Source organism: Coregonus lavaretus (assembly GCF_964263955.1).
Source record: "Coregonus lavaretus genome assembly, chromosome: 24".
NCBI lineage: Eukaryota > Metazoa > Chordata > Actinopteri > Salmoniformes > Salmonidae > Coregonus > Coregonus lavaretus.
In genome coordinates this window covers 11,381,117-11,404,249 of record NC_140011.1, presented here as the reverse complement: position 1 = coordinate 11,404,249, position 23,133 = coordinate 11,381,117, and the positions used below count along the sequence as shown (strand labels likewise).

Genomic DNA, 23,133 nt, shown 5'->3' with positions numbered 1-23,133 from the left:
CAAGGACATTTCGTTTGGCGACTTTGGGTCTTTTGAGCATCATGCTATACTGTTTAAATGTCAGCCAACAGTGCTGGTCATAACCCTGTGTAGGCCACCAAATCACTGTGTCTTTACTGATTTATCTGAACTATTGTCTATTGTCCTTGAGAACTATGATAAAAATCATTGTGTTGGGTGATTTTAATACTCATGTTGACAAAGAGACTGAATCCAAGGCCATTGAATTTATGATAATTTTTTGCTCTATTGACTTTATCCAACATGTTACTGGGCCCACCCATAATCGCGGCCATACTCTGGACCTGGTTATTACCAAGGGGCTTTCTATTGACATATCCTCTATTGTTGATGTTACTTTATCTGATCACCACTGTGTATTTTTTACTACCTTGTGGCCCATAGCACAGGGTAATACTGACCGCATTATTAAGAAACGCTATCTTACCTCTGAAATTGCTACAGATGTTATTGTGTATGAAAAAACTCCACCACGTATTCTGCCTTCCTCTTGTGATGATTTAGTTGATAACTTTAATAGCAAATTAAGGGCAACCATTGATGCCATAGCTCCAGTAAAGTTGAAAAAGGCCACATCTAAGTGGAGAGCCCCTTGCTTGAGTGAGGAAACTAATCAATTAAAGAGAAATTGCAGAAAGGCAGAGCGGAAGAGGAGAAAGTAAAAGTTGCAGGTCCATTGTGATATTCTGAGAGAGCAACTTAGCATATATAACAAGGCAATTAGAAATGCCAGATGGGCTCATTTTGGCAGCGTTATTATGAAAGCACAGCATTGATTTTCACTGCTACACTGACGATACACAACTTTACATTTCTGTGTCACCAGAGGATTGTAGCTCCACGGATAAATTATTAGACTGTATTGGCGATTTAAATACTTGGATGGCTCACAACTTCTTCCAGCTAAATTAAGACAAGAACAAGGTACTTATTGTTGGAACCAAAGCACAGAGAGAGAATCTAGCCGCACATTTTGATTCACGGGCAATACAAATAAAATACCAGGTAAAAAACCTAGGTGTTATTTTAGATTCTGAACTAAATTTAGAAGATTTTGGAATGTGAACAAAATAGCTTTTTACCAGCTGAGGAACATTGCCAAGGTGCGGATGTTTCTCTCTCAGGCTGATACAGAGAGACTCATCCATGCTTTTATTACAAGCAGGCTTGACTACTGTAATGCTCTCCTGTCTGGTCTACCCATGAAAGCCATTGGTCAACTGCAAAACTTACAGAATGCTGCAGCACGGGTACTGACCAAGACCAGACGAAGAGCACACATTACACTGGTTTTAAGATCTCTGCACTGCCTACCTGTGAGTTTTAGAACTAATTTTAAGATTATTCTATTGGTTTTTAAATCAATCTACAATTGTGCACCCCAATACATGTCAGACATGCTTTTAAGTTATGTACCCAGTAGGTCCCTAGGTCCTTTGGCACTGGCCTTTTAACTATCCTAAAGTTATTATGCCTCTAGCCTCTGGAATAGCCTGCCAGATAACCGGAGGGGGGCCGAAACTCTGGACATACATGTATGAAAATATATTTTAAAAGACATCTTTTTAGCTTTGCATTTACTTTGGGTGCTTTTAGTTGTTCAGTTTCTGTCATTCTTTTTTTCTTTTCTTACGGTGCATTTGGAAAGTATTCAGACCCCTTCTCTCTTTCAACATTTAGTTACGTTACAGCTTTATTCAAAAATTGATTAAATAAAACATGTTCCTCATCGATCAACACACAATACCCCATAATGAGAAAGTGAAAACAGGTTTTTAGAATTTTTTGCAAATGTATTAAATATAAAAAACAGAAATACCTTATTTACATAAGTATTCAGACCCTTTGCTATGAGACTCGCAATTTAGCTCAGGTGCTTCCTGTTTTCCATTGATCATCCTTGAGATGTTTCTACAACTTGATTGGAGTCTACCTGTGGTAAATTCAATTGATTGAAAAAAAAAAGGCACACATCTGGAAAGGCACACATCTGTCTATACAAGGTCCCACAGTTGACAGTGCATGTCAGAGCAAAAACCAAGCCATGAGGTCTAAAGAATTGTCCGTAGAGCTTCGAGACAGGATTGTGTCGAGGAACAGATCTGGGGAAGGATACCAAAAAATGTCTGCAGCATTGAAGGTCCCCAAGAACACAGTGGCCTCCATCATTCTTAAATGGAAGAAGTTTGGAACCACCAAGACTCTTCCTAGAGCTGGCCGCCAGGCCAAACTGAGCAACCGGGGGAGAAGGACTTTGGTCAGGGAGTTGACCAAGAACCCGATGGCTACTCTGACAGAACTCCAGAGTTCTTCTGTGGAGATGGGAGAAACTTCCAGAAGGACAACCATCTCTGCAGCACTCCCCCAATCAGGCCTTTAAGGTAGAGTGGCCAGACAGAAGCCACTCCTCAGTAGAAAGCACATGACAGCCTGCTTGGAGTTTGCCAAAAGGCACCTAATGGACTCTCAGACCATGAGAAACAAGATTCTCTGGTCTGATGAAACCAAGATTGTACTCTTTGGCCTGAATGCCAAGCGTCACGTCTGGAGGAAACCTGGCACCATCCCTACTGTGAAGCATGGTGGTGGCAGCAACATGCTGTGGGGATGTTTTTCAGCGGCAGGGACTGGGAGACTAGTCAGGATTGAGGGAAAGATGAACGGAGCAAAGTACAGAGAGATCCTTGATGAAAACCTGCTCCAGAGAGCTCAGGAACTTAGACTGGGGCAAAGGTTCACCTTCCAACAGGACAATGACACTAAGTACACAGTCAAGACAATGCAGGAGTGGTTTCGGGACAAGTCTCTGAATGTCCTTGAGTGGCCCAGCAAGAGCACGGATTTGAACCCGATCGAACATCTCTGGAGAGACCTGAAAATAGCTGTGCAGCAATGTAATCGCTGCCAATGGGTCTGAATACTTGTGATAAATCCAGCGTTTTTTTTAAATATAAATTTGCAAACTTTTCTAAAATCCTGTTTATTGCTTTGTCATTATGGGTTATTGTGTATAAATTTGATGAGGAAATATAACAGTTGAATCAATTTTACAATAAGGCTGTAACGTAACATAATGTGGAAAAAGTCAAAGGGTCTGAATACTTTCCGAATGCACTGTATGTACACTACAGGACCAAAAGTATGTGGACACCTGCTCTTCGGACATCTCATTCTAAAATTATTAGCATTAAAATGGAGTTGGTCCCCCCCCTTTGCTGCTATAACAGCCTCCACTCTTCTGGGAAGGCTTTCCACTAGATGTTTGAACATTGCTGCAGGGACTTGCTTCCATTCAGCCACAAGAGCATTTGTGAAGTCGGGCACTGATGTTGGGTGATTAGGCCTGGCTCGCAGTCTGCGTTCCAATTCATCCCAAAGGTGTTCGATGGGATTGAGTTCAGGGATCTGTGCAGGCCAGTCAAATTCTTCCACACCGATCTCAACAAACCATTTCTGTATGGACCTCGCTTTGTGTACGGGGGCATTGTGATGATGAAACAGGAAAGGGCCTTCCCCAAACTGTTGCCCCAAAGTTGGAAGCACAGAATCGTGTTGAATGTCATTGTATGCTGTGGCGTTAAGATTTCCCTTCACTGGAACTAAGGGGCCTTGCCCGAACCATGAAAAACAGCCCCAGCCCATTATTCCTCCTCAAGCAAACTTTACAGTTGGCACTATGCATTGGTGCTGGTAGCAGTTTCCTGGCATAAAATCCAAGATGGCATAGCAGTGCGGTCGTGTTTTCTGTAGTGTCCTTTATGTAAATAGCCAGTTTTTTGTTTTTTTTAAATCTTTTTCGTATATATTTCTCAATCTCACTTTCCATCCTTTAACTAAATATACTTTCCTGCAACCCGCCTCACCCAACGTGGAACGGATTCTGTTGTTTCTTCATACATTTTTATCCAGAACCTCTGGCTGAATCTAGCCAGCTAGCCAGCTAACTAGCTACTTGCTATTAGCCACCGTTAGCGGTCTTCACCATTGTCCGTGGCCGTGGCCTGCACTTCCTACCAGCCAGCTCTAGCCTGGACAATTGTCGGTCAGTCTGCACATCGCGCTATCGAGCCAGAGCATATCGGATTTTCTGCCGGAACCACTGGACCTTAACACTGGATCATCGCTAGCCAGCTAACTAGCTACTTGCTATTAGCCACCATTAGCGGTCTTCACCATTGTCCGTGGCCGTGGCCTGCACTATCTACCAGCCAGCCAGCTCTAGCCTGGACTATTATTTGGCCAGTCTGCACTGTCTGCACAGCGCGTTATCGACCCTGAACCTTTAACACCGGATTCATCGCTACTAGCTAGCTGCAACCAAATGGACGTTTTGTGGTTGTCTAATCAGCCCTGATTTAGCCTTGAGCCAGGCCCATCTCCCGGCTATCTACCTCTCTGTCAACCGGACGGGACCTCCTAGTGTTGACACGGAGCCCCGCCGATCCAACACGACTGGTCTGCCGACGAAATGGTCTGATGTGGTTACAACAGGCTTCCCGTTACGACGTCGACCACGAAGATCCATCTGCTAGCCCCGGCCCGCTAGCACACGCTAGCCGTGGCCTCTTGCTCGTTAGCGCTATAGCAGCCCCCGAACTACCTCCGAACTATCCTATTGCTGTTCACCGGACCTAATGATAACTCAGCTATACAGCTGATGCCTGCTGGACTGTTCCTTTTTTACGGTACAGCATCCTGTTTATGTTTAGCCTCAGCCCAAACTTTGTCGCCATTACCAGCTGTTGTCTTAGCTTTCTCGAATTACACCTGTGATTGCTTTATGCCTCTCTCCCATGTCAATATGCCTTGCTTATTGCTGTTTCGGTTATTTCTTATTGTACTATTTCACTGTAGACCCGCCAGCCCAGCTAAACCTGCCTTAGATAGCTCCTTTGTCCCACCCCCCATACACGCAGAGAGCGACTCAATCGGTGCCTCCAGTGATGCTATCTCCTTCATCGTTACCCAACGCTTAGGTTTACCTCCACTGTACTCATATCCTTCCATATTCTTTTCTGTACATAATGCCCTGAATCTATTCTACAACGCCCGGAAACCTGCCCCTTTTTTTCTCTGTACCCAACGCACTAGAAGACCAGTACTTAAAGCCTTTAGCCATATCCTTATTCTACTCCTCCTCTGTTCCTCTGGTAATGTAGAGGTTAACCCAGGCCCTGTAGCCCCCAGTATCACTCCTACTCCCCAGGCGTTATAATTTGTTGACTTCTGAAATCGTAAAAGCCTTGGTTTCTTGCACGTTAATATCCGAAGCCTCCTCCATAAGTTTGAGTTATTCACTGCATTAGCACACTCCACCAACCCTGATGTTCTAGCAGTGTCTGAATCCTGGCTTAGGAAGGCCACCAAAAATTCAGAATTTTCCATCCCCAACTAGAACATTTTCCGTCTCGATAGAACTGCCGAAGGGGGTGGGGTTGCAATCTACTGTAGAGATAGCCTGCAGAGCTCTATCGTACTATCCAGGTCTGTGCCCAAACAGTTTGAGCTTCTACTTCTAAAAATCCACCTTTCCAGAAATAAGTCTCTCACTGTTGACGCTTGCTACAGACACCCCTCAGCCCCGAGCTGTGCCCTGGACACCATATGTGAACTGATTGCCCCCCATCTATCCTCAGAGTTCGTACTGCTTGGTGACCTAAACTGGGATATGCTTAACACCCCGGCCAACCTACAATCTAAACTAAATGCCCTCAATCTCAAAAGAATTATCAACGAACCTACTAGGTACAACCCTAAATCTGTAAACATGGGCACCCTCATAGATATCATCCTGACAAATGTACCCTCTAAATACACCTCCACTGTCTTCAACCAGGATCTCAGCGATCACTGCCTTATTGCCTGCGTCCGTAATGGGTCCGCGATCAAACGACCACCCCTCATCACTGTCTAACGCTCCCTAAAACACTTTAGCGAGCAGGCCTTTCTAATTGACCTGGCCCGGGTATCCTGGATGGTTATTGACCTCATTCCGTCAGTAGAGGATGCCTGGTTATTCTTTAAAAGTGCTTTCCTCTCAATCTTAAATAAGCATGCACCATTCAAAAGATTCAGAACTAAGAACAGATATAGCCCCTGGTTCTCCTCAGACTTGACTGCCCTTGAACAGCACAAAAACATCCTGTGGCGTACTGCATTAGCATCGAACAGCCCCCGCGATATGCAACTTTTTAGGGAAGTCAGGAACCAATATACACAATCAGTTAGGAAAGCAAAGGCTTTCAAACAGAAATGTGTATCCTGTAGCACTAACTCCAAAAAGTTTTTGGACAAGTCCATGGAAAATAAGAGCACCTCCTCCCAACTGTCCACTGCACCGAGGCTAGGAAACACTGTCACCACCAATAAATCTACAATAATCGAGAATTTCAACAAGCATTTTGCTATGGCTGGCCAAGCTTTCCACCTAACTACCACTAACCCGGCCACCAGCTCTGCACCCTCCGCTGCAACTTGCCCATGCCCCCCCCGCTTCTCCTTCACACAAATTCAGACAGCTGATGTTCTGAAAAATCTGGACCCCTACAAATCAGCTGGGCTAGACAATCTGGACCCTTTCTAAAATTCGCAGCCGAAATTGTCGCAACCCCTATTACTAGCCTGTTCAACCTCTCTTTCGTAATGTCTGAGATCCCCAGAGATTGGAAAGCTGCCGCGGTCATCCCCCTCTTCAAAGGGGATGACACTCTAGATCCAAACTGTTATAGACCGATATCCATCCTGCCCTGCCTTTAGAAAGTATTTGAAAGCCAAGTTAACAAACAGATCACCGACCATTTTGAATCCCACCGTACCTTCTCCGCTATGCAATCCGGTTTCCGAGCTGGTCATGGGTGCACCTCAGCCACGCTCAAGGTCCTAAACGATATTATAAATGCGATCGATAAAAGACAGTACTGCGCAGCCGTCTTCATCGACGTGGCCAAGGCTTTTGACTCTGTCAACCACCGCATTCTTATTGGCAGACTAAATAGCCTTGGTTTCTCTAATGACTGCCTCGCCTGGTTCACCAACTACTTCTCAGATAGAGTTCAATGTGTCACATCGGAGGGCCTGTTGTCTGGACCTCTGGCCGTCTCTATGGGGGTGCCACAGGGTTCAATTCTCGGGCCGACTCTATTCTCTGTGTATATCAATGATGTCGCTCTTGCTGCTGGTGACGCTCGGATCCACCTCTATGCGGACGACACCATTTTGTATACATCTGGCCCTTCATTGGACACTGTATTAACAAACCTCCAAACGAGCTTCAACGCCATACAACACTCCTTCCGTAGCCTCCAACTGCTCTTAAACACTAGTAAAACTAAATGCATGCTCTTCAACCGAACGCTGCTTGCACCCGCCCACCCAACTAGAATCACTACTCTCGGCGGGTCTGACCTAGAGTATGTGGACAACTACAAATACCTAGGTGTCTGGTTAGACTGTAAACTCTCCTTCCAGACTCACATTAAGCATCACCAATCAAAAGTTAGATCTAGAATCGGCTTCCTATTTCGCAACAAAGCCTCCTTCACTCATGCTGCCAAACATGCCCTCGTAAAACTGACTATCCTACTGATCCTTGACTTCGGCGATGTCATTTACAAAATGTCTATCACATTGCCATCCGTTTTGTCACCAAAGCCCCATATACTACCCACCATTGTGACCTGTACGCTCTTGTTGGCTGGCCCTCACTACATATTTGACGCCAAACCCACTGGCTCCAGGTCATCTATAAATCAATGCTAGGCAAATCCCCGTCTTATCTTAGCTCACTGGTCACCATAGCAACACCCACCCGTAGTCTGCGCTCCAGCAGGTATGTCTCACTGGTCATCCCCAAAGCCAACACCTCCTTTGGCCGCCATTCCTTCCAGTTCTCTGCTGCCAATGACTGGAACAAACTGCAAAAATCTCTGAAGCTGGAGACTCTTATCTCCCTCACTAACTTTAAGCGTCAGTTGTCAGAGCAGCTTACCGATCACCACACCTGTACACAGCCTTTCTGAAATTAGCACACCCAACTACCTCATCCCCATATTGTTATTTATTTTGCTAATTTGCACCCCAGAATCTCTTTTTGCACATCATCTTTTGCACATCTATCATTCCAGTGTTATACGAAATTGTAACTATTTTGCACTATGGCCTATTTATTGCCTAACCTCCATAACTTACTACATTCGCACACACTGTATATATATTTTCTGTTGTATTTTTGACTTTATGTTTTGTTTACCCCATATGTAACTCTGTGTTGTTGTTTTTTTATCGCACTGCTTTGCTTTATCTTGGCCAGGTCGCAGTTGTAAATGTGAACTTGTTCTCAACTGGCTTACCTGGTTAAATAAAGGTTAAATAAAAACGTAAAAGAAAATCTGCCAAACCCAGATTAGTCCGTCGGACTGCCAGATGGTGAAGCATGATTCATCACTCCAGAGAATGCGTTTCCACTGCTCCAGAGTCCAGCTGACGCTTGGCATTACGCATGGTGATCTTAGGCTTGTGTGTGGCTGCTCATCCATGGAAACCCATTTCATGAAGCTCCCGACGAACAGTTCTTCAGCACTTGGCGGTCCCGTTCTGTGAGCTTGTGTGGCCTACCACTTCGCGGCTAAGCCGTTGTTGCCCCTAGATGTTTCCACTTCACAATAACAGCACTTACAGTTGACCGGGGCAGCTCTAGAAGGGCAGAAATTTGATGAACTGACTTGTTGGAAAGGTGGCATCCTATGACGGTGCCACGTTGAAAGTCACTGAGCTCTTCAGTAAGGCCATTCTACTGCCAATGTTTGTCTATGGATATTGCATGACTGTGCGCTCGATTTCATACACCTGTCAGCAACGGGTGTGGCTGAAATAGTCAAATCGACTAATTTAAAGGGGTGTCCACATACCGTTGTATGTATAGTGTATGCTGTGTAGTAAATATTTCAGCTTTATTTTCCTGTAAAGTACATTGCGTTGCATTCCATGTCTGAAATATGCTCTATAAATAAAGCTTGATTTGGTTTAGATAAAAGATGAACTACTGTCCAACAGATTGAAATATTACAGTATAGGACATTGTGTGTGAAACATGCCATTTCAGATGCAGCTCTGCCATTAGTTGAAGGCGGCAAATCCAATAGTTTCTGAAAAGTAGTCACTTTCTAAGATCTGTATTTAAATAATTTAAAAAGATTTACATTTTTCAGACCTGTATTTAAATAGTTGTAGTCACCTCCAACGTAACTATTTGTTCTGCCAAAATAAATGTTACTTTACACAAAGCATATTTAAAACTATAGTTATCCCAGGTCTGCTCCACACTGCCCTCTCCCACCTGGACAAGCTGAACACCGATGTGAGAAGGCTGTTCATTGACCATAGCTCAGCGTTCAACTCCATAGTTCCCTCAAAGCTCATCACTAAACTCAGGACCCTGGGACTGAACACTTCCCTCTGCAACTGGATCCTGGACTTCCTGACGGGCCACCCCCAGGTGGTGAGGGTAGGCAACAACTCATCCGCCACACTGACCCTCAACACGGGGACCGTCAGGTGTGTGTGTTTAGTCCCATTCTGTACTCCCTGTTCACCCATGACTGCGTGGCCACGCCAAACTCCATCATCGTTTGCTGACGACAAGACAGTGGTTGGCCTGATCACCGACTACAAAGAGACAGCCTATAGGGCAGAGGTCAGTGACCTGGCAGTGTGGTGCCAGGACAATAACCTCTCCCTCAATGTCAGTAATACAAAGGAGCTGATCTTGGACTACAGGAAACGGAGGGCTGAGCACACCTCCATCCACATCGACAGGGCTGTAGTGGAGCAGGTCGAGAGCTTCAAGTTCCTCGGCATCCACTATGGAATTATCATGGACCACACACACCAACACAGTCATGAAGAAGGCACGACAACACCTCATCCCCCTCAGGAGGCTGAAAAGGTTCAGCATGGGCTCTCAGATTTTCAAAAAGTTATACAGATGCACCATTGAGAGCATCTTGACTGGTTGCATCAGCACTTGGTATGGCAACTGCTTGGCATCCGACCGCAATGCGCTACAAAGGGTTGTGCGTACGGCCCAGTACATCACTGGGGCCAAGCTCCCTGCCATCCAGAACCTCTATACCAGGCGGTGTCAGAGGAAGGCCCTAAAAATGGTCAAAGACTCCAGCCACCCAAGTCATAAACTATTCTCTCTACCGCACGGCAGGCAGTACTGTTGCACCAAGTCTGGAACCAACAGGACCCTGAACAGCTTCTACCCCCAAGTCATAAGACTGCTAAATAGTTAGTTACATAGTTCACCAAATAGCTACCCGGACTATCTGCATAAACCCTTTTTGCACTAACACTTTTGACTCATCACATACGCTGCTGCTACTGTTTATTACAGTGAGGGAAAAAGGTATTTGATCCCCTGCTGATTTCGTACGTTTGCCCACTGACGAAGACATGATCAGTCTATAATTTTAATGGTAGGTTTATTTGAACAGTGAGAGACAGATTAACAACAAAAAAATCCAAAAAAACGCATGTCAAAAATGTTATGAATTGATTTGCATTTTAATTAGGGAAATAAGTATTTGACCCCTCTGCAAAACATGACTTAGTACTTGGTGGCAAAACCCTGGTTGGCAATCACAGAGGTCAGACGTTTCTTGTAGTTGGCCACCAGGTTTGCACACATCTCAGGAGGGATTTTGTTCCACTCCTCTTTGTATATCTTCTCCAAGTCATTAAGGTTTCGAGGCTGACGTTTGGCAACTGGACCTTCAGCTCCCTACACAGATTTTCTATGTGATTAAGGTCTGGAGACAGGCTAGGCCACTCCAGGACCTTAATGTGCTTCTTCTTGAGCCACTCCTTTGTTGCCTTGGCTGTGTGTTTTGGGTCATTGTCATGCTGGAATACCCATCCACGACCCATTTTCAATGCCCTGGCTGAGGGAAGGAGGTTCTCACCCAAGATTTGACAGTACATGGCCCCGTCCATCGTCCCTTTGATGCGGTGAAGTTGTCCTGTCCCCTTAGCAGAAAAACACCCCCAAAGCATAATGTTTCCACCTCCACGTTTGACGGTGGGGATGGTGTTCTTGGGGTCATAGGCAGCATTCCTCCTCCTCCAAACACGGCGAGTTGAGTTGATGCCAAAGAGCTCGATTTTGGTCTCATCTGACCACAACACTTTCACCCAGTTCTCCTCTGAATCATTCAGATGTTCATTGGCAAACTTCAGACGGCCCTGTATATGTGCTTTCTTGAGCAGGGGAACCTTGCGGGCGCTGCAGGATTTCAGTCCTTCACGGCGTAGTGTGTTACCAATTGTTTTCTTGGTGACTATGGTCCCAGCTGCCTTGAGATCATTGACAAGACCCTCCCGTGTAGTTCTGGGCTGATTCCTCACCGTTCTCATGATCATTGCAACTCCACGAGGTGAGATCTTGCATGGAGCCCCAGGCCGAGAGAGATTGACAGGTCTTTTGTGTTTCTTCTATTTTCGAATAATCGCACCAACTGTTGTCACCTTCTCACCAAGCTGCTTGGTGATGGTCTTGTAGCCCATTCCAGCCTTGTGTAGGTCTACAATCTTGTCCCTGACATCCTTGGAGAGGTCTTTGGTCTTGGCCATGGTGGAAAGTTTGGAATCTGATTGATTGATTGCTTCTGTGGACAGGTGTCTTTTATACAGGTAACAAGCTGAGATTAGGAGCACTTCCTTTAAGAGTGTGCTCCTAATCTCAGCTCGTTACCTGTATAAAAGACACCTGGGAGCCAGAAATCTTTCTGATTGAGAGGGGGTCAAATACTTATTTCCCTCATTAAAATGCAAATCAATTTATAAAATGTTTGACATGCGTTGTTCTGGATTTTGTTGTTGTTATTCTGTCGCTCACTGTTCAAATAAACCTACCATTAAAGTTATAGACTGATCATATCTTTGCCAGTGGGCAAACGTACAAAATCAGCAGGGGATCAAATACTTTTTTCCCTCACTGTATGTATGATGTTGCCTAGTCACTTTATCCCTACCTCTACACTACCGGTCAAAAGTTTTAGAACACCTAATCATTCAAGGGTTTTTCTTTATTTTTACTATTTTCTACATTGTAGAAGGGTGGCTATTTGAAGAATCTCAAATATAAAATATATTTTCATTTGTTTAACACTTTTGGGGTTACTACATGATTCCATATGTTTTTATTTCATAGTTTTGATGTCTTCACTATTATTCTACAATGTAAAAATAGTAAAAATAAAGAAAAACCATTGAATGAGTAGGTGTTCTAAAACTTTTGACCGGTAGTGTATGTACATACAGTGGGGAGAACAAGTATTTGATACTGCAGATTTTGCAGGTTTTCCTACTTACAAAGCATGTAGAGGTCTGTAATTTGTATCATAGGTACACTTCAACTGTGAGAGATGGAATCTAAAAAAAAAAATCCTGAAAATTAAATTGTATGATTTTTAAGTAATTAATTTGCATTTTATTGCATGACATAAGTATTTGATACATCAGAAAAGCAGAACTTAATATTTGGTACAGAAACCTTTGTTTGCAATTACAGAGATCATACGTTTCCTGTAGGTCTTGACCAGGTTTGCACACACTGTAGCAGGGATTTTGGCCCACTCCTCCATACAGACCTCCAGATTCTTCAGGTTTCGGGGCTGTCGCTGGGCAATACGAACTTTCAGCTCCCTCCAAAGATTTTCTATTGGGTTCAGGTCTGGAGACTGGCTAGGCCACTCCAGGACCTTGAGATGCTTCTTATGGAGCCACTCCTTAGTTGCCCTGGCTGTGTGTTTCGGGTCGTTTTCATGCTGGAAGACCCAGCCACGACCCATCTTCAATGCTCTTACTGAGGGAAGGAGGTTGTTGGCCAAGATCTCGCGATACATGGCCCCATCCATCCTCCCCTCAATATGGTGCAGTCGACCTGTCCCCTTTGCAGAAAAGCATCCCCAAAGAATGATGTTTCCACTTCCATGCTTCACGGTTGGGATGGTGTTCTTGGGGTTGTACTCATCCTTCTTCTTCCTCCAAACACGGCGAGTGGAGTTTAGACCAAAAAGCTCTATTTTTGTCTCATCAGACCACATGACCTTCTCCCATTCCTCCTCTGGATCATCCAGATGGTCATTGGCAAACTTCAGACGGGCCTGGACATGCGCTGGCTTGAGCAGGGGGACCTTGCGTGCACTGCAGGATTTTAATCCATGATGGCGTAGTGTGTTACTAATGGTTTTCTTTGAGACTGTGGTCCCAGCTCTCTTCAGGTCATTGACCAGGTCCTGTCGTGTAGTTCTGGGCTGATCCCTAACCTTCCTCATGATCATTGATGCCCCACGAGGTGAGATCTTGCATGGAGCCCCAGACCGAGGCTGATTGACCGTCATCTTAAACTTCTTCCATTTTCTAATAATTGCGCAAACAGTTGTTGCCTTCTTACCAAGCTGCTTGCCTATTGTCCTGTAGCCCATCCCAGCCTTGTGCAGGTCTACAATTTTATCCCTGATGTCCTTACACAGCTCTTTGGTCTTGGCCATTGTGGAGAGGTTGGAGTCTGTTTGATTGAGTGTGTGGACAGGTGTCTTTTATACAGGTAACGAGTTCAAACAGGTGAAGTTAATACAGGTAATGAGTGGAGAACAGGAGGGCTTCTTAAAGAAAAACTAACAGGTCTGTGAGAGCCGGAATTCTTACTGGTTGGTAGGTGATCAAATACTTATGTCATGCAATAAAATGCAAATTAATTACTTAAAAATCATACAATGTGATTTTCTGGATTTTTGTTTTAGATTCCGTCTCTCACAGTTGAAGTGTACCTATGATAAAAATGACAGACCTCTACATGCTTTGTAAGTAGGAAAACCTGCAAAATCGGCAGTGTATCAAATACTTGTTCTCCCCACTGTATCTACCTCAATTACCTCATTCCCCTGTAAATCGACTCGGTACTGGTACCCGTGTATATAGCCAAGTTATCGTTACTCATTGTGTATTTATTCCTTGTGTTATTATTTTTCTATTATTTCCCTTTTTTTCTCTCTGCATTGTTAGAAGCACTTGTAAGAAAGCATTTCACTGTTAGTCTATACCTGTTATTTACGAACCATGTGACCAATAAAATTTGATTTTTTTACTTGATTTGACTGCTCTAACCTGTGAAGACAGGAGGGAGGATGGACATTTACATTTTGGCTTGTTTGAAAGCTACTCAGTGTTCTCTCCAGGCAGGCACACAGTAAACAGAGAACAGCTCATTTACATGCACCACAGACACAGGGAAAGAGGAAGCTGCACTCACAGTAGTACTCCACTGGCTTATGGCTTTCACATCTTACTCACTTATTTCCTATAAATCCTGAAAGAGAAAGAAATAATAAGAGCTTATGTCTGAAGTGAATGTAACATCACTCAGTATTCCGGAATGCTCTAAATAAGCATTTATTTATTCATTTATTCTTTATTCTATTTTTTTGTGAGTCATCTACATATGGGAGCGAGCTGACGCATTGTTGAAATACTAATTACCTAGCATATATTCTAGTTAGCGGTTAGACATATCACATGGGTGATATTAATAGGGCCAGGAGTTTTTCCTGACCAAGGGACCTCACCAGGTAAAAACTCTGGGCTCTATACCGAGACCGGTCTCGAGTACTACAACACCGCAGTGTAGTATTGTGTTGTTACAGTGTAATAATGGTTTGCTGTCCCAACCTGGTCTCAGAGCATTTTGTATTATTCTGTATGTAAATCTGAGAAACTCAGTTTAGTATGATAACTTAGGTTTCGTATGGTATGCATTAATTTGTGGTTATCCATCACCCATTTCGTATGATATGTTACAAATTACAATTCGTATTATATGTTACGAATTAGAAAACGTACAATATGTAACGAATTTGCAAAATGTAGGATATGTTACGAATTCTAGCTAGGTGGCTAACGTTAGCTAGCTTGATAACGTTATTTAGGCTTATGTAACCATACCAAACATAACATATCATACTAATTTGAGTACCCTGGTTTTACAGTTACTATATTATGTCTAGTCTATGAGACCAGGCTGGCTGTCCTGTAGCTTACCTGCCTATGTCCTTGGCTGCCTGTTCGTTGGGGCAGTTGATGAGGAGGACAGAGTGGTGTCCAGGTACGTAGCTCCCCATGAAGGCAGAATGGAGCTGGACACCGAGGGCTCTCAGCATGGGATACATGGACATGGTCAACACCATTCCCTGGAGAAGAGGACGGAAAGAAGAACAGCAACACAAGTCACTTTAATACAATCATAGGTGTCACCCTCACGGTAACAAATTGCTGTAAATGTACAGCAAAACTTTCACAGTTAGCTAATGTAATTCTAAATTACAGTACCGTACTGTTCCGCTACCCTGCTTTAGAATTACAGCAGCATACTGTGAATTATGGTGCATTGGCTCATTAACATATTTTAAGTGGCTATTTTTGTTGCACCCGTTAGTGAGAATGCTGTACCAATTGAACTGATTTAAAGTACAGTATATAGGGTACAGATCAGAATGACAGTGTGTCGTAAACCGCTAATTGTTGAATATTTAGCAGTGTCCTTTTGATTTGTTTTGCCCTGTAATCACAGCCAGTTTGGAAGCCTTTGTTTAGGCCTCTAGAAGTTATTAAACATAAAATATTCATAAATATACTGTAATATACAAATACCTAGCAGCCAACCTGCTTGTACTAATCCCATGTAATTACCGTAAAATACCAACATGATTACAGTAGCATATATTTTCTTACAGTATAGTATGCTAATTTCACAGTTTTGTACTATGTCATTGCTCTGCATTTTACAGTAACTTACAGGAAGCTGGTGGCAAGTTACTGTGAATATTACAGTAATGTACTTTGCATTAGCCAGAGATGGGCAAAGATACATCCAAAAGGTATCTTGTTACAAATACAGGATATTTTGAAGACCAATGTATCCTTAACTAAAACAACATTCCCAGTAAAGGATATAGAAATGTTTTACTTGCTATGACTGTGATATGTGTTTTTTTTTTATCAACCTTAGATGAATGCACTGACTGGAAGTCGCTCTGGACAAGAGCGTCTGCTAAATGACCAAAATGTAGTTCAGCCAGTGAAATACAAATTACAAAATAGGTATTGGAAGTATTGAAATACCTATATCAAATACATGTAACAGAAATACTGCCCGTCGTTGGCACTACCTGCACTGTAAATCTGCAACAGTTTACTAACCACTCTGCTTCCAGAATTGCACTATAAATTCTAGAAATACAGCATGTTACTGTAGTCAGATGTTCCAGTAATAGGCTGTACATTTGTGTTACAGTAAAAGTCCTGTAAATCTACAGTAATTTACTGGCTTCTGTGCTGTCAGTAAAATACTATAATTTTACAGTAACCTTCTGGCTACTGTGCTGCCTGTAATTTCCTTTAAAAATTACAGGAAATGTTTTACAGTGCACCTTGAGATGGTAGTAATGATGATGACATAACAAAGTAATGCTTTTACATATATTTTTATTTAACCTTTATTTACTCAGAATACCTGTTTCCCCAAGGGAGAAGCATGTTGCCCTTAATCACAGATATAGTATTAGATACAGTACCCTACCACAAATCCTAACCTTAACCATTAGTGAGCTGAACAAATATCTGAACCTGCATCAGTGTTTATAGGGACATCTTCCCACTATATGCCTACATCACGTCTCTGAGTTGAGGTCACTTCAGGACATGTTGTGAAAGGAGTCAGCACCCTGATGGAAAGGAGTCCCGACCCTGGTGGTCATTCATTGGTCAGTGAACAAAGCCAGGTATTATCCCTATAACTGTCCTCTCAGAATGCTGGAATGCTGTGTATGGGATACAGCTTGGTGACTCTCTCTGTCCTCTATCCTCGTATTATTGCACTGCCACAGCTGAATGGTTAGTTGGAACAGACAGTGGCCAATTTATAATCCGCTCTCTGTCTCTGCAGCCTCTATCTCTGCTTCATTGCAAGCGACATGGCATGAGATGGAATGATTAGCGTTTCACTCCATATTAAAGTGACCCCACTTCCCCGTCCAAAACATCCGTCAATATTGTTTATTATAAAATAGACACATTTCACGTAGGCCAATTAAATACATATGTGACTAGGCCAATTTGGTGAGGGTTGCCCTATATAATTTAACTGATCTTATATAGCTAATTTGTTAATTATTGCAACAAAACTGCATTCCAACGCGTTAATAATTTGCCACCTGCTGGATACATTATATAATTTTATTCAACAAAATAATTAACTTACCATACAGATCACGAACAATCCCAAACGACAGAGAGTTTGAGCTAGGAACTCCCTGTGACATCTTGGGTACAGCCAGTCCATTTTACTGCCAGCAACAAATGTCATTCTGACCGAGTTATTCAAACTGTCAGGTCCGGGAGAGAGTGAGGTCGAGAACAGAGGCACCTTGTCCTGGAGAAGGGGAGAGTAGGCAGCTAACTTCTAGGCAGCTATGTGCTTACCCTCACCAATAAAGTTCTCACTTCATAGTCTGCGAGTCATTTCTTGTGAATAATAGTCTATTTTTAATGTGCAAAATCTGCAAAAGTAAACTTTACTCACTTTTCTGCTGGTGAAGCCACATTTCTGTGGATCAGCGCAGTGACAGGTAGGTAGGATAGGACGGTCAAAGGCAACAAGAATCCGCTTGTCATTGGATGTTTGACACTTTCTGATACACCAGCGTCCAATCAAACACCGGTTTTGCCCAGGTCGCTACCCGAACTCCTGGCATAAGCAGCTTTTGCTCTGTAATAAACAAGTGCTTTTCGCTGGATTCGTGATAGAGAATAGAGAGAGGGAGGTATGTTGTTTGCAGATTAGGAATATAAACGGTTTAATTTTTGTGGGCTATACTGTAGGCCCGCTTGTTTGACAGGAACAATTTAGTAGATCTGCCAAAAATATGCACGATAAAACAGCTCCGTTGACCTGCAAACCAACATCAGGGCCAAGGCATCAACAACACAATAATGGTTGAGTTTATTGAACAGGCAATTCGTAATTGTAAAATACATCAATATGTTATGATAAAAACAATGACATAATGACATGCCCTAAAAGTATTGCCACCACTTGTTTAATCGTTTTAACACAGCTAATCGCTCACTGTGAATAAATAGATAATTTGAGGAACTTGGTTTTCTTTATCATTGGCATCAGACATCTTCTTCCATTATTCAAGACACTGGCTGCTTTCAGATTCTCTACCCTGGCTTCACCCAGTTAGGGAGAAGGGTAGAGAATTGGAATATAGCCACTGACTTCCAATAAGGGCACATCCACAGAGGGCATGGTGGAGGACTTTGACAGGGCACACCCTTTAAATAAAATAAAATGTATTTATAAAGGCCTTTTTACATCAGTAGATGTCACAAAGTGCTATACAGAAACCCAGCCTAAAACCCCAAACAGCAAGCAATGCAGATGGAGAAACACGGTGAGTAGGAAATACTCCCTAGAAAGGCAGAAACCTAGGAAGAAACCTAGCGAAGAACCAAGCTCTGAGGGGTGTCCAGTCCTCTTCTGGCTGTGCCGGGTGGAGATTATAAGAGTACATGGCCATTAAGGACAGATTGTTCTTCAAGATGTTCAAACGTTCATAGATGACCAGCAGGGTCAAATAATAATTACAGTGGTTGTAGAGGGTGCAACAGGTCACCACCTCAGGAGTAAATGTCAGTTGGCTTTTCATAGCCAAGCATTCAGAGGTCAAGACAGCAGGTGCAGTAGAGAGAGAGAGAGAGAGAGAGAGAGAGAGAGAGAGAGAGAGAGAGAGAGAGAGCGCGCAGTGAGAGAGAGGAGGGATGGTTATTCAAAGATAAATAAATGCTAATGAGTCGGACTGTTCATGCGGCCTGTTCATGTGGCCAGGTGAAAACAGCAGGTCTGGGACAAGGTAGCACATCCAGTGAACAGGTCAGGGTTCCATAGCCGCAGGCAGAACAGTTGAAACTGGAGCAGCAACATGACCAGGTGGACTGGGGACAGTCATGAGTCATCAGGCAAGGTAGTCCTGAGGCATGGTCATAGGGCTCAGGTCCTCCGGGAAGGGAGGGAAAGAGGGAGAGAGAGTGAGAATTAGAAGGAGCATACTTAAATTCACACAGGACACCAAATAAGACAGGAGAATTACACCAGATATAACAGACTGACCCTAACCCCCCAGCACATGACACAACAGACTATTGCAGCATAGATACTGGAAGCTGAGACGGGGACGGGGGACGGGGGGGTCGGGGGACACTGTGGCCCCTTCCGAGGATTCCCCCGGACAGGGCCAACCAGGCAGGACACAACCCCACCCACTTTGCCAAAGCACAGCCCCCACACCACTAGAGGGATATCAACAGACCACCAACTTACTACCCTGAGACAAGGCTGAGTATAGCCCACAAAGATCTCCTCCATCGCACGAGCCCAAGGGGGCGCAAAACCAGACAGGAAGATAATGTACAGATAAGATAAGCTACTGTAACTGTAAGATCCTGCTGGTAGAGAAGAGGTCATAAAAGTATACAGTCAGTTGTCATAAGCTGACACCAACAATTATATGACTGTTTATGGCATTTATCATAGCTATGACCATATTATGTAGCTGTTGGTTCTTTCCACGAAATGTGTGCCTTTTGCATCCCTTTGATATTTTAAGTAGAATTCGTGCACCAATATTGCATTTTAAAAGCCTGTTATATTAAATGGAGTGCCCTTTAATATAGACCACATGGAACATTCAATAAATCCGTTTTTTATATATGAATAAATGCTTGCTAAAGTGCCAAAATTCTGTATTTAGACATGTCCCTCCATCAACCCTGTGTCACTTCTAGGAAGATTTCAACCCACTTAATCCAAAAATGTATGCAAGTTTCACCATCATTGTAAAGCCCTAATTATTTTGTTGCTTTGACAAAGTCATTTCTGAAGATTATTATTCATTTAATGTGATTAGTAATTCATTTACTACTGTCCCTCATTCTATGATTAACCTTGTTATGTAAACTGAACTTTCATTTAATATGGTGAAACTAGTCCCTACATTTTTTTTCTCTCGAAAGAAACATTGAACATCTGATCGTCAAATCATAGTGTAAAACCAGGTGAGCTGGTTTTACTCTTTTTGGCCATTTTGGTGTTTTGTGGTGGAAAACTGAGCTGGTCGAGCTGTTACCCATAGATAGACAGCCTAGAAATGTTGCAGCAATAAAAAAATGTGGGTGAAGCTTGCATTCAATTGCCACTTCCTGTTGCACACAACAAGGTTCCATTCCCCCTCTCACAAGGGGATTTATGGCTGATTTAAGATGAAATTGTCAACCCTGTCACGGTCAACCCTGTTACTTTATTTGGCAATTAATAGGCACTTACTATAGTAATTTTTCATTTATTTAACCTCTTGAGATGGGAAAACGTTTTATTAAGTTGAAAATGTGCTCTTTATGACAGAATGTTAAAATGAGATGAAATCAAACGTTTAGTTGTTTTACCAAGTTACACTTTGTTAAAGGCACCGAATCAGAAGGACATCCCTGTTATGATTGAGGTGGTCTGGTGATTAAAAAAAGGAAAGAGCAGAGAAGATGATACATAAAAGGATAAACAGCTCCATGATTGCCCCATGGTTGAGTTGTAGTTGGTAGTAGACAGTCAATTGACATCTGCTTCAGTATCAGGAGGATGAACCAGACCCACACCCCTCTCAATTAAAGCCTGTCAAACCTGTGGTGCCATAATGCATAGTCGCCGCAAGATGGCGGTGTAGCTTCACATATCTTCTCCTTCATGATCTTCCCTCCAATGTGAAAACAAAAAATTCAGGGCACTCGCTCAATCCACATGTCAAAATAGGCAATAACCAGAATATACTGTAACAAAACAGGCTTTGTCCAAGAATGAAAATAGTGTGACTCATCCGACCAGTTCAATCTCCCTCCCCACCCATGACCCCTCCGCTTTGTGTGTGTGTGTGTGTGTGTGTTTGTGTGTATCTATGTGTGTGTGTGTGTGTGGTTGTCTAGCTGTCTAGCTGTCTCATCCTGCAACGGTGCAGATCAAAGAGTTCACAGCATTGGTCGCAACCAGGGCCACATCCCCCAGAACCAACCAATTTATTTCCCCTCTCAGTCGACTCACACAGGCTTCATTGAGAGGCCCGTCAGAAACCGATAGAGCCACTTAAGCCACTATTCCCTAACATGAAAGAGGACAACCGAAATAGAGGGATGGGTGAAGAAAAAAAGAGAGGAATGGAAAAAAGGGAGTTAGGGAGAGAGGCGTTTGATCTGCTCGTTCTGGGGCATCACTCAGTGGGGTGGTTCCCTAGGAGTTCAGTAGACAGCGTTTGTGGTGCCTTGGAATTTAAAGTTGGATGTAGTCTCCTGAGTGGCGCAGTGGTCTAAGGCGCCGCATCGCAGTGCTAACTGTGCCCCTAGAGATCCTGGTTCAAATCCAGGCTCTGTCGCAGCCGGCTGTGACCGGGAGACTCATGGGCGGCGCACAATTGGCCCAGGGTAGGGGAGGGAATGGCCGGCAGGGATGTAGCTCAGTTGATAGAGCATGGCGTTTGGGGTTCGATTCCCACGGGGGGCCAGTATAAAAAAATAAATAAAAATAAATGTATTCACTAACTGTAAGTCGCTCTGGATAAGAGCGTCTGCTAAATGACGTAAATGTAAAATAGAGGTAAATAATGAGGCCACAAGTTTAAATAATGAGGCCACAAGTTTAAATAATGAGGCCACAAGTTTGTAAAAAAAAAGAACTGTGGAAGAAGTTAAAGAGAGAATAGGGAAAGAGGGATGAGTGGGGAAATGGAGAGGAGTGACAAAGGAGATGAGCCAATAGAGAAGGTGAAGAAAGAGAAGTCTAAAGAAAGAGTGTAAGGAGTCAAGAGGCAGAGGGCGTCAAATGAGGGCTGACAAAAGAGAGTAATAAATAATGAAGAGAAAGATGAAAGGAAAGGAATCATGAAAAGACAAGCAGAACCGTCAGAGGAGACAGGGTGAATAGTGACCTTCAAAACTGTCTCTCTCCTCCCTCTCTCTATTTGTGTGTAGGTTGAAGAAGGGAAGGATTGGGGTGGAAGGGTGGAGTGGTAGGTAGGGGGTCAGGTGAGGCCTAACGAGGGGTTTTCCCCGGTAGTGATTAGAGCTAAAGGAAGAGGAGGCCATAGAGGTTAATTACAGAGTCATACTTGGACAGAGTGAGTAAGCCATCCATCATGTGATTCCTGGGGTTGGTTGCTGCTTTGCTACCTGTACTGCAGTCCCTGAATGATGACTCAACCACAGCCACAACCACTGACTGACTGACTGTAACAATAATGCCACTGTTCTCTCTGTGTAGCTCAGTTGGTAGAGCATGGCGTTTGCAATGCCAGGGTTGTGTGTTTGATTCCCACGGGGGGCCAGTATGAAAAAATGTATACAAATAATAATAATGTATGCACTCACTAACTGTAAATTGCTCTGGATAAGAGTGTCTGCTAAATGATGTAAATGTATCTGGCTGGGACAATGACCACCAGGATATTCAATGATATTCCTCCCCAACCCTGCATACATTTGGTAGACCATTTCTTCATATTATAGTGAAGTACATTTGTGCAGTTATGTTTTCTGACCACATATTCTAGCTGTGATTTGGTGATCATAACCACAGCTTGACAGAATCACCACCCTCCTTAAAAAAAACACCCTTCCAGCTATCCTTGCCAAAGATAAATAATTGCTTTTCAGTGGAAAAAAGTACAGATGAGTGACAGAGAGTGAAGGGGAGAGGAAAAGAGAGAAAAAGAGATACAGGAACGTTTTGGTTGAGTGGTTTTGAGTTAAGACAGACAGCTCAGCAGAGGCACAAAAAAGGTCAAACATTATTTTTTAAATCTTTGGTTTTACTTGTGGAGTCTGCCTGCTGCCGCGAGCTTAGGGCTTAAATCATGTCACACATGATCAGCAACAGACGAGGACAGGAACCAGGGCTTAGAGCCAGCCCCTACATACCGCCATGGAGGAAAAATCCATACCCTCTCATTACAC

At 43.4% G+C, this 23,133-nt stretch overlaps 1 protein-coding gene across 1 annotated transcript in view; it reads right to left on the bottom strand.

Annotated features, from left to right (window-relative positions):
• Positions 1-17,714, bottom strand: part of LOC311099784 (protein CutA homolog) — a 28,797-nt gene extending 11,083 nt beyond the window's left edge. The window contains exons 1-3 of the mRNA XM_084140531.1: positions 17,660-17,714; positions 17,339-17,509; positions 15,121-15,269 (exon numbers count right to left, since the gene is read on the bottom strand). Coding sequence (XP_083996657.1) covers positions 15,121-15,269; positions 17,339-17,443 — 254 coding nt within the window. The 5' untranslated portion in view covers positions 17,444-17,509; positions 17,660-17,714. The remainder of the gene's footprint in view (positions 1-15,120; positions 15,270-17,338; positions 17,510-17,659) is intronic.
• Positions 17,715-23,133: the final 5,419 nt, after the last annotated feature.